Here is a 12,876-nt window from a genome sequence, read left to right on the forward strand (position 1 = left end):
TGTGTACATATAATAAATCAAGCACGATCGCCGTTATTTACTATTATTTACGGAAACTAGCAGCATTTCCAATAAATGAAGCAGTTTGCTATGGCGAACGCCCACGGATTGAACATATTTTTGTTCGTGATCGAACGGATGTTTTTGACTTGGCCAATTTCTCCTGAGTTATCTTTTCCTTTTTAAGAAATGTCCTCAAGTTCGTACCAAAACGCGGATCCCCACCAATACCAAAATGCCATGGTTCACTGTTCGCAATGTTATTGTTAGCAGACGACAAACAAAATTGCGTTTTGCGCATTTGTTATTTACCCGGTAGCCATCGTTTCTAATGTGTTAAATCGTAGATTTACATCCAACTAAGTTACGTTTACATTTACGACCATCTTTGAGAATAAGGTGCTTCTTGCACGTAAACGTAAATCTACGGCACACATAAGTGCTAGTCGTAGACGTAAATTTACACTTTTTAGTGAATATGGGTACAGGAGAGTAAAATATTGCACTTATCAAAACACTGAGGAATTGAACTCCCCAAAATAAGAGTTGGAGGGGAAGTGCAATTTGTTCAAACGATGGTCATGATATTCTGCATCCTTCCGATCGAATCCGATATGGGAAAGTGCATATGCTGCTTTATTATAAGATTAGACTGTGTGGCAGCATGGGTTTCCTATCTCTTAGTTAATACCAAATTGCTGTAGTTTAAAATATGCTGAGATGTTATTAAACAAATATCCATCCCTTTCTTGGAATACATTTTTCTAATTTAGTAGAAAACAAGAGAGATGTTTCCAGAAGCTGGAATGTTTTGATGTTTTCTGAATGCTGTATATATAATTTCAGTCACCAGACTGGGTGGACGTCGCTGGTGTTGGAATTCCTCCACAAACTGCATGGCACAGATTGACAAGCTAACTATGGTGAATGAGGCTGCAATCACACTGCATCTATACACACACACTTCACAGACATGAGAAATTAGAGCATGCTCTGATAAGGAACGTTCTGCCCTAATCTCAACCACTGGCCCGAGATTTGGCTTGGAATGGATGTGCCTGAACCTTGAAATGATATAGGCTCATAAATAGTTTAAGTTAAGTCTGAGGAGGGAACGTAGAAATTGTACCAATTACTGGGGACTGAAGTACTTTTGTATGTGCTCTGTGAAACTGGATACACACACTCAATACATTTATGTAGTTTAGTTCTGTGAAACGTGGGTTGTGTATGGATTGAATACAAGGTTGACAGAGCCAACAAATTAAAATTTAAAATCCTAAGTTGACAGTTACTCAACTCCTGCAAATGCCCGTGGCAATCGGCAATGCTGTAGAGATTGCCGCAGTTTTTCATTCTCGTTCCTTATAGTGGACAACATTGGATTTTTTTTTTAAAGATGTACATGTGGATTTTTTCTGTATTATTAAAGATAAAACTTGCTTTGTGAACTGAAAACCGATTAAAAGAAAATATTAAAACAGTAACTGCACCGTTACTTACTACCCAGAGTTACGAACATGTTAACAGGAAAATTGCCATGAACACTTTTTTTTCTTCCATGGCATGGTTTTTCTTAATTGCAGGGGTTGGTTACTGTATAATGTAAAAATCCTATGTTGACAATAGATTGAAGAATGTTGACAGCCAAATAAAGTGCAAAAATACTGTTCTGTAATTCCAGCAATAATGGATTCCATAACAAACACCTTCATAAGTTATTCACTTCTGTAATTCCACCAATAATGTTGGGCTTTCAATATACAATCATTCAAGGTTAGCTGAAACACACTTGTTTAATAATAGAGTTCACTAACAAATTAATAAAAAAGACAACCTCAGTATATCTGTATTTGTATTTTAATGAAGAGAAATAACATTACACACCAAACAATATGGAACAACATTAGGCTATTACCCGTGATAAAACATTGCACATCTTGGCCTGTACTGTCTTCATGTGAGGTCATGGTCTGTTTTTAAAAATGCTTGCATAAATAACTCATTTATAATACCTCCCAACACATGGGAAGTTATACTTTTTAAGTCTTTATTGAGGGAAAAAAATATCAAAAAATGTAAAATATCCACAACAAAACAAGACCATGAGCAGTGATTTGAGAACTGTTGGGGAAACATTCCTGCATCCTTGTTTTCCTAAACAAACTTGTGTTTAGGTATTGTAAATATATGTACCTATACAAGTGCAAGATAAAATTGGGTGGGACAGAGTCCAATGGTAAAGCTCTTGCTTGATGCACGATTTGCCTAAAATGAATCCCTGTTGGTTGGTCCATTGGGCTACTTCTTGTTCAAACCAGTGCACCACAACTCCTATTTTAAAGGCCATGGTGTGTCCTATCCTGTCTATTGAATGGTGCATATAAAACATCCCTTGCTAATAAAGTTTGACATCCAATAAACATGTTCTAGTGGTGTCAAAAACGGGCTTTATAAATTTGAAACCCATATGTTCTCATTTTTCAGAACATAATATATGTGGTTAACTTGATTATTTACAGTCAAGTATCTGTGCAAATACTGTGTATCTCTTCTTATGGTCTATTAAAACTGAACACCTCAATAAATACAAGTTTAGCAATTTCGTAAATGTGCTTAAATAAAAGATCTATCTGATGCCTCATTTGTCAGTATAACAAACAGATTTTCAATACAACATGAAATGTGTAACTGTCATGTCATTGAGTGTGGCTTCTATTTTAAAGTACAGTGCACAAGTATCAAAAAAAGGTCTTAGTAGGATGTATTTGAAGTGTTTTATGTGTATGTTCTGTTTGATGACTATTATTCTTGTGTCATTTGGAGAGAAATAAAACAATCAGAGATACATCTTAAATAGTTACTGTGTTGTATATAACTGTTCAAGTGATTGCAGTAACTGTTAATCACAAACATGTTCAATAAATATTGTGCAGTATACACATTAATGTAATTAACTTATTACGGTAAAGTCGAGACCAAAGAATAGTACAACACTCTAAGCAAAACACCAAGTCTACAGCCTGAGTTTGATTTCTTTTTGCTCGTCTTGGCTTGGCTCATGGATTAAATTCAATTTAAGAGAGGCTCAATAGGACTTTTAATATAGCAATTCATTTTGAATCTCCTCTGAAAATCTGTTTCAACTAATTGATTTTGCATGGTTCATTATAGACATAGTTTATCTGAGCGTAGTTCAAAGTTTAAGAGTCTCTTGTCTGAACCACCGATGAGTAACTTGGCCTACCGGTAACTGTTTTCAGACATGTATACATGTAGATAAGAGTTTTTAGTTTTTGTTTTAAGAGTATGACTATAAACATATTTAGTTGTCATATCAATATTTCAGAAGAGTATAAGCATCACTTGCCTTACTATCAAGTCCCACCACCCCCAGTGTTCAGCATTATCATTCATAAAACTGATAATAGCAGGATGTAAACTGTAAATGTTTTAATTAATTTCAAACAAGATAGTTCATATGTTTTGGCAAGAGGTCTATTTCATTTTTTAATGTTTGGATTATAAATATAAATGCATATTTTATTGTCTTGAACTAACACACTCTTACACACACACACATGCACACACACACACACTGCATAGTAACAAACAACTGCTGTTGCAGTGTAATACATAACATACCATTAATAAACAAACAAAATCATGTAGTATAAATACTTGATAAACTCAAATAGACACATTTTGTATTACAGTTTCCTGCACTTCATGCTATAAATTAAGTAGCATTAGTGTTTTATCCAGTCATTATCTAAGGACAGTATAATTTTAAAAACTGCTTACAGTCTTGTGTGTGCCTTCACCTGTCTCCAAACTAAACATTTAAATTATTTTCATTCACACACATGTACACAATAGCTCCATGACTGAATACTTTTAGAAGTGTTCCCACTATGTACATGGAAATGAAAATATCTTAATTATTTTTTGTTACATATGATTACTATGGTATTTTTTGTTACATATGATTACTATGGTATTTTTTGTTACATATGATTACTATGGTATTTTTTGTTACATATGATTACTATGTTATTTTTTGTTACATATGATTACTATGGTATTTTTTGTTACATATGATTACTATGTTATTTTTTGTTACATATGATTACTATGGTATTTTTTGTTACATATGATTACTATGGTATTTTTTGTTACATATGATTACTATGGTATTTTTTGTTACATATGATTACTATGGTATTTTTTGTTACATATGATTACTATGGTATTTTTTGTTACATATGATTACTATGGTATTTTTTGTTACATATGATTACTATGGTATAAAACAAAACAAAATTAATAAGGAAGGAAGTATTTCATTTAACGACGCACTCAACACATTTTATTTATGGTTAAGGACCACACAGATATTGAGGGAGGAAACTCGCTGTTGCCACTTCATGGGCTATTCTTTTCGATTAGCAACAAGGGATCTTTTATATGCACCATACCACAGACATACTACGACCTTTGATATACCAGTCGTGGTGCACTGACTGGAATGAAAAATATCCCAACGAGCCCACCTATGGGGATCGATCCCAAACCGACTGCGCATCAAGCGAGCGCTACAAAATTAATAAATGACCACCAAAAATAGTAGGTCTTTTTATATTTTAACCAAATTTTGTACATACATGAAACTTCTAGATGTGACAAAATCCATAAATGACCACAAAAAGTTTGTTTTTAAAAAACATTTTAACCAAACTTTCTACATATTTGAAACTTTTGTTTGCAGTATGTTTTCCTTCTTGTCCTATATGTATGTGACTGCAATATGCCATTATGTTCAATATCATTTCCTCTATAATTGTGTGCGCATTTAATGCTGACATAGTTAATTTGACAAGTGACATACAAACATCTGGATAAAACCCTCATCATATATATAGTAGACAAGTGCATTCAATTAATTACGCTGCATAGTGACCAAAATTCTTAAATTATTACCCTTTTATACAGAAATCTCAATAATACAAAAATATGTAATCTATTTTGCCATATATACTTGCAATATACAAATGAGGTAATGTGTTGTAATGTGTCAACATAGGGAAATATTCTCACACAGACTGCAACATGCTGCAACAACATTTGATTATACGTTCAAGATATAAAATAAAAAAATAAAACTATCAGTATTAACAAAGTACACTGATTATTATTTCACGAGTATTTGTTTCTGATATTCAAAAACTCAGCAGTAGTAGTTATTTTAATTTGGTGAAACTTTTTGTTAAACTTTGATCACAGACTTCTAAAAAAATGAAAAAATAAAACTCTGCACTTTCAGATAACAAAACATTTCCAGATAAATGTAAGTAAAACTTTGTGCAATAGTCATCCAGACTTGTAAGTTCTAACTGAAATGATGTTTGTCACAGGATGTTGCAGGGAGAGTATCACAAAATAATGCCATGAAGATGACTTGAAACAAGTTGCTTGACTAAACTGCATTCACAGGGGTGTAACTGTCCTTCTCTCCCAGCGGAATTGTAATAAATACACCTACAAATAGACAAAAAGAATTGGCAAAGTAAGCAAGATGTTCATACACATTTAGAGTTAAAAATGTAATCTTTTTCAATAAAAAATACACTGTGATGAACAGTCATAGGTGCAACTATACAAGTCTCACTGACTTAGGACTTATAGTTTGTGAGAAACTGGTCTAAATGCAAAACTTACAACAACAAATTATCATTTTACCAATATATTTTGGGACAATAAAGTAAAAATAAAAATGACTATTGGATATGTTATATTTACTGTGTACAAAGCAAACACGATGGTGTGGAAATTGTCGTCAACCGTAGTCTTCACTACAAAGAAAACACGATGGTGTGGAAATTGTTGTCAACCGTAGTCTTCACTACAAAGAAAACACGATGGTGTGGAAATTGTCGTCAACCGTAGTCTTCACTACAAAGAAAACACGATGGTGTGGAAATTGTCGTCAACCGTAGTCTTCACTACAAAGAAAACACGATGGTGTGGAAATTGTTGTCAACCGTAGTCTTCACTACAAAGAAAACGGGAAATAATGAATTGTCGTTGGTATTCTTCACTCACCTTGTGGTTCTGTGAAGAGCACCACAGACCGTCTCGGGGCTGGGAGGGCCGCTATCTGCCGACACACAGGACACAGGTGCGGTTTGTACGGGGTCGGCCGAATCAGACGGGCATAGCCACGAGTCCTAGCAACACTCGAATATACACCAGCACCACGTGACCGGTTGTCATGGTTACTTGATCGGTTGTCATGGTTATGTGTTCTGTCATGGTTATGTGTTCTCTCGGATACAGCCCATTTGTCAGTGGAATTACAGCTGTTCTGTTGCACAGGGAAAAATCCGGTCCTACTGGAAATCCGGTACTGAGTTGCAAGAGAATATTGTCTGTTAGCAGTAAAGCTAGAAGCACCATGGTCCTGAGACCCATTTGTGTATGAAGGGGAACTCGGTCTTTGTTGAGGATTGCTAATGGCAGAATAGCCTGGAACACTCAGTCTGTGTTGAGAAGTGCAAACGGCAGGATGTGCTGCAGTGCTCGGTCTGTGTTCAGTATTGCAATCAGCAGAATATCCTGGGGCACTCAGTCTGTGTTGAGTATTGCAATCGGCAGAATGTCCTGGAGCACTCAGTCTGTGTTGAGCTTTGCACGGTGTTGAGTAAGTCGGAGCACTCGGTCTGTTTTGGCGATTGGGAATAAACGTTTGAGCATTAGACAGAGCACTTGTCCCTAGTGGAACACCTGTAGATGCTGTCCGCATGTCCCGCGGTTGTAAGAATGTCTGACTCCTATGTAACGATATCACAGTTTTATGTTTTGTACAAGGGTTGTAGCTGCCATTATCTGTGGATAACACACAGTTCCTCTTAACGGCCATGTTGGCAAGAAAGTGACTAGCTTCAGCACCTCTGCTGGGGAATGAACTGGGTACCTTGTGCACCACGGATCCATCCGAATTCCGACACACTTTACACATATCACGAGCAGAGTCTGACTGGTCATCACAATCCGACGACAAGTCCTCACAGAGATGGTCATGTGACTTGGCCTCTCTCTGATCAGTCTCCCGACTCCCGCGTCCCAGCATACAAGATGGCCGCATGCGGACAGGCGGGAGTGGGGTGGATGTGTTGAGGTGAAGTTTCTCAATGTCGCTGCCCTGAGGACTCTTATCGTGGGAGAAGTTTGAATTGTAACTGCTGACATCACTGGAATCCTTGACGTCACTGCTGCCATACGTGCTCTTGTTGCTGTCGATCTGCCCCGAATCATCGCTGGACCGCTTGCAGCAGTCACACTCCAGACTTGAGTCACTGGGGTTGGGGTCCGAACTGCTGCTGCCGCGCACCGCTATCATGCTAGCAGCACGCACCAGCCCCCGTTCCTCCTCCAGCCCATAAAACACCTTCCCTGAGGAGTCCACCTTGCTGGGCACATACAGCCTGGACCGCCCTGAGTAGCATGAATACCTGCATCGCGTTGTCTCCTCATATATGTTGGAGGGTGCGGCTTGAGAAAGCTGCTGCTGCGAGAATCCCGAGTGCATGTATGAGTTTACGGGTCGATGTAGAAACACGGACCGCGTCACGTTGTGTTCACAGTCCACGTTCTGGTAGTATTGGTCCGTGAGGGGTGGGCGACATGCGGAGCTGGAAATCTCCCTCAGGCAAGAGCTACATGAGGAGGGAGATGACCCAACCGTTCCCTGGCATGAGGGACATGTTTCTATCACAGGACCATGGAAATGCATTGAAGAATAGTCTCCGTGGGAACAAGGAATGGACAGGTAACTCCCATGAGTGCTCTGTCCACCACCAGGTGGCAGCACAGAATATCCTGTGGCTTGTTGCTGCACTGCTGGGCTTCTGTTTGTATTCCTTTCAAGTGGAGTGCTGCTTGCAGGTATTTCAATCTGAGCTGGAATAAATAAAATAATAGCCATTTAGTAATGTTGTTTTACATTTAAAACCAAATTAGCCATCCAAAACTAATACCAATTGGCAGGATATAACTCTAATCTTAACCTTGGGAGTTTCGGCTACTGCTGTCCAGTGTGCTATCTCAACAGGCAAAGTTAAACCTTTTAAACAAGTGAATGACCATTTAGTAACAAACAGTAATCTCTAATAACCTATGGTTATTTAGAGCAGCACATACTGGAAATTATTAGAACTACATGTATAGAGTATTAAAATAACAAATATATTACAAAACTTTTTTGTTTTTCTAAAGATGGTCTTACCTGTTATATTCACCTTACACAGAGGACATGTTCCCTTGGAAACCAGCCAAGGGTCGACACACACCCTGTGGAACTCATGGTTACATGGCAAGACTCGCAGAATCTGAAATAAAATACACTCAGATTAAAATAAAATACACTCAGATTAAGAAAATCAATACAGTACTATAATACGATGATAATGAAAAACATTGTGATCAGTAAAACAGTGATTAGGAGTAATCATGATAAATACTAGACATTTGGTCTCAAATATTTTGTGCCATGGAGACTGATAATGAGAGGTGTATGAGTTTACCTGGCCCTCGTTGTAGCCCTCGAGACATATTGCACAACTCTCCGACACAGAACTGTGGTGACTCAGCTCTGAGGTGGATGTGTGGAGGTGGTGGTGTTTAGACATAGCTGACATGTACTTTCTCGTCTCCAGCTTCGATATCGCATTCTTTGCTAGATTGGACACCGACAACTAAAAACAAATAACATATATAAAATAAATTCAAAAACATTACATTCCATTGGAGATGTTGTTAAAGATGGAATAAAACAAACAGTGATAAAATGTGGCAAGTTCCCTCTGAAAACTAGGTCAATATATCTAACATTTGTCATTGAATAGCCAGGGATTAATTAATCAACTTGCTCCTGTGGTGTCATCTTATTTTCATCCAGTTACAATTCCAATGCACTACTTGATGTGGGATATCCATAGTTTTAGATGTTTTATTACACATATATGACCCAGGAAAGAAGCAAGTAGCTATCATGAGACCAGAGCATGTTATCCAGTGTTTGTTTTGTTTAACGACACCACTAGAGCACATTGATTTATTAATCATCAGCTATTGGATGTCAAACATTTGGTAATTTTGACATATAGTCTTAAGAGTGGAAACCCGCTACATTTTTCCATTAGCAGCAAGGATCTTTTATATGCACATACCACAGCTTTTGACCAATCAGTTTAATGGATCACTAAAGGTGGTTCGATCATGTGATGTAAGCACTTCAGGCGAGCACTCAACTGACTGGGCTAAATCCCACCCCTGGTGAAGACTGCCGCATACATGCATTATGTGAAAACCACTACCTTGGTGTTCATCAGCAGTGTGTACCAGAGAAAAAACCACTACCTTGGTGTTCAGCAGCAGTGTGTACCAGAGAAAAAAACACTACCTTGGTGTTCAACAACAGTGTGTACAAGAGAAAAAACCACTACCTTGGTGTTCAGCAGCAGTGTGTACAAGAGAAAAAACCACTACCTTGGTGTTCAGCAGCAGTGTGTACCAGAGAAAAAACCACTACCTTGGTGTTCAGCAGCAGTGCGTACAAGAGAAAAAACCACTACCTTGGTGTTCAACAGCAGTGCGTACAAGAGAAAAACCCACTACCTTGGTGTTCAACAGCAGTGTGTACCAGAGAAAAACCCACTACCTTGGTGTTCAGCAGCAGTGTGTACCAGAGAAAAAACCACTACCCTGGTGTTCAACAGCAGTGTGCACCAGAGAGAAAACCACTACCTTGGTGTTCAACAGCAGTGTGCACCAGAGAAAAAAAACACTACCTTGGTGTTCAACAGCAGTGTGCACAAGAGAAAACCACTACCTTGGTGTTCAACAGCAGTGTGCACAAGAGAAAACCACTACCCTGGTGTTCAACAGCAGTGTGCACCAGAGAGAAAACCACTACCTTGGTGTTCAACAGCAGTGTGCACCAGAGAAAAAAAACACTACCCTGGTGTTCAACAGCAGTGTGCACCAGAGAAAAAACCCACTACCCTGGTGTTCAACAGCAGTGTGCATAAGAGAAAAAACACTACCTTGGTGTTCAACAGCAGTGTGTACAAGAGAAAAAAACACTACCTTGGTGTTCAGCAGCAGTGCGTACAAGAGAAAAAACCACTACCTTGGTGTTCAACAGCAGTGCATACAAGAGAAAAAAACACTACCTTGGTGTTCAACAGCAGTGCGTACAAGAGAAAAAACCACTACCTTGGTGTTCAGCAACAGTGTGTACAAGAGAAAAAACCACTACCTTGGTGTTCAGCAGCAGTGTGTACCAGAGAAAAAACCACTACCTTGGTGTTCAACAGCAGTGCGTACAAGAGAAAAAACCACTACCTTGGTGTTCAGCAGCAGTGCGTACAAGAGAAAAAACCACTACCTTGGTGTTCAGCAGCAGTGCGTACAAGAGAAAAAACCACTACCTTGGTGTTCAACAGCAGTGTGTACAAGAGAAAAACCACTACCTTGGTGTTCAACAGCAGTGTGTACAAGAGAAAAAACCACTACCTTGGTGTTCAACAGCAGTGTGCACAAGAGAAAAAACCACTACCTTGGTGTTCAGCAGCAGTGCGTACAAGAGAAAAAACCACTACCTTGGTGTTCAACAGCAGTGTGTACAAGAGAAAAACCACTACCTTGGTGTTCAACAGCAGTGTGTACAAGAGAAAAAAACAAACACTTGACTGCTTTTGTGTAGACGAGAAAAATCAAACCTTTTCATGAACAAACAGAACACTGGTTCAGAAAGTTTTAGCATGCATGTGCTTAATCTGTATTCATTTGCTAACAATATATATCCATTATGCATGTAATGTGTTTACAAATATATGTATTTTAAAAAAGCAAGGTTTTATTTTCATGCTTGACCTGGAGCCAATTTCACTAAACATCATAAATTTACGTTTACGTGTAAAACTTACACCTGTCGTACGTCTACCTCTACGTCTACGTCTACCACTACGTGTACGTCTACCTCTACGTGTACGTTTACTCCATTTCACGAAGCCGGTCGTAGAAATACTACTAACTTACTTTGCACGTAAATCTACGTCTGTTTTCTTTTGCAGCTCATTTAGCATAAATTTGACATCTAAAGCCAATTATTAATAAATCAATGTGCTCTAGTACTGTCGTTCAACAAAACAAACTTATAACTTTTAAAAGAAAGAACGAATAAACTTGATAAAGTTTGGAAACCACCGTTTCCGGTATACCAACACAATGGTTGTACTGTACCAAATAAATTCGTATAGGCGACAAATTTAACCTATGTAGTTAAAAACACTATATTATGGGTCAATTCCCTATATTTGCTTTGGGAGTGTGTTTGTGTGTGTGTGTGGGGGGTGGGGGGTGGGGGGTGGGGGGCGCACTGATGGATCGGGTACAAACTCTATATCAGATTTTGGGTTACAATGGTAAAAATTAATCTGATAAAAAAAAGTCTCACAAGTGTGTGTGTGTGGGGGGGGGGGGGGGGGGTGGAGACGTACCCCCAGGCCCCTTCCGGTTCCTACTAGCCTGATTTGGACAAGTCGATATGCACTTTATAAAAAATAAATATAAAAATTATGGTAATTTCAATTCATGTTTTCCAACAAAGTAGTAGATATACTGCAAAAAGGGTCTGCATTTTTAAAACAGGCATGTCCACCCCATGGGTCCGCAACTCCAATGTTCCCAAGTCATAAACGAGTTTATTATTTGTGTAGGCAAAATGCAAGATGACGTTTGGGTGCAGTGGTCTAGCGTGGGTTGCCAGCGCCCGGGGCAAGGCAAGTATTGCGCCCCCTAACCAGTGCACCGTTAGCACTCCCAGAGTCCCTTCCACCAGTCCAGAATTTTGCGCCCAGGGCAATCGCTACGCCACTGTTCGGGTGTATTTTGGGTGGGTTTCTTTTTTTGTTTTCATCCCAATCAAAATAATAGTCAGTTGACCAAGCAGTCATTTGTGCATGGATATATCTTTTATTTCTAAATTGTAGAGAAAATATGATGTTGAATTTTAAAAAGATGAAAGTAAAACATGGTATAGTGCGTCAAATATAAGTTTTAAAATAATACATTTGATAGCAGGGGCGGATCTAGACATTTGTAAAGGGGAGAGGGTGTCACAGAATTGTAATAGGAGCAAGTTGAGTTTGTGCAAGGCAAATGAGCCGAGGTCCGAAATATTCATAATGAAGACAAGAAGAGACGCATTTTCAGGACAGTTTACCACACCCCCATGTCCAGACCACAGTACAGCCCTGCGTTTAATGGAAGCTGGTACAGGCAATAGGTACTGGGGAAAAATATCGTCTGGGTTTTTTTGCTGCATACATTTGCGTCTTAATAGAACACTGTCAGCCTATTTGAAATTAAAAAACAAAATTGCTTTTGTTTAACAATACCACTAAAACACATTGATTTATTATGTCAAACATTTGGTAATTCTGACAAGTAGTTGTTAGAGGAAACCCGCTTCCTAATGCAGCAAGGGATCTTTTATATCCGCTTTCTCACAGACAGGAAAGCACATACCACTGCCTTTGACCAGCTGTGAATGCAATGGTTGGAACCAGAAAAAAAAAATCAGTTGAATGGATCCACCAAGGTGGTTCAATCCTGTGACACTGGTACCTCAACCGACTGAGTTAAATCCCGCCCTAAGTGGATCAAATGATACAGGTAACAAAACTGACTATCACTGGATTAATAAAGGGAGTTAATTTGTTAAACACTTTACAAAAACCATAAGTATGACCATTTTATGAATTATCGAAGTGAATGTAGCAATTTATGTGTGCCACTAGTTGTGGCCGAGGG

The 12,876-nt window shown here is 38.5% G+C and overlaps 2 protein-coding genes across 4 annotated transcripts in view; one reads left to right on the top strand and one right to left on the bottom strand.

Annotated features, from left to right (window-relative positions):
- The window catches only part of LOC121369342 (uncharacterized protein YMR196W-like), a 43,632-nt gene extending 40,775 nt beyond the window's left edge, over nucleotides 1-2,857 (top strand). For all 3 annotated transcript variants that reach the window (XM_041494338.1, XM_041494340.1, XM_041494341.1), the window contains one exon: nucleotides 847-2,857. In XM_041494338.1, the coding sequence (XP_041350272.1) occupies nucleotides 847-910 (64 nt within the window). In that variant the 3' untranslated portion in view covers nucleotides 911-2,857. The remainder of the gene's footprint in view (nucleotides 1-846) is intronic.
- Nucleotides 2,858-4,540: 1,683 nt separating this feature from the next.
- Nucleotides 4,541-12,876, bottom strand: part of LOC121369343 (E3 ubiquitin-protein ligase ZNRF3-like) — a 66,420-nt gene continuing 58,084 nt past the window's right edge. Inside the window, exons 7-10 of the mRNA XM_041494342.1 lie at nucleotides 8,583-8,753; nucleotides 8,285-8,387; nucleotides 6,103-7,959; nucleotides 4,541-5,538 (exon numbers count right to left, since the gene is read on the bottom strand). Of these exons, the coding sequence (XP_041350276.1) occupies nucleotides 5,477-5,538; nucleotides 6,103-7,959; nucleotides 8,285-8,387; nucleotides 8,583-8,753 (2,193 nt within the window). The 3' untranslated portion in view covers nucleotides 4,541-5,476. The remainder of the gene's footprint in view (nucleotides 5,539-6,102; nucleotides 7,960-8,284; nucleotides 8,388-8,582; nucleotides 8,754-12,876) is intronic.

This window comes from Gigantopelta aegis, chromosome 3 (assembly GCF_016097555.1).
Source record: "Gigantopelta aegis isolate Gae_Host chromosome 3, Gae_host_genome, whole genome shotgun sequence".
NCBI classification, from domain to species: Eukaryota; Metazoa; Mollusca; class Gastropoda; order Neomphalida; family Peltospiridae; genus Gigantopelta; species Gigantopelta aegis.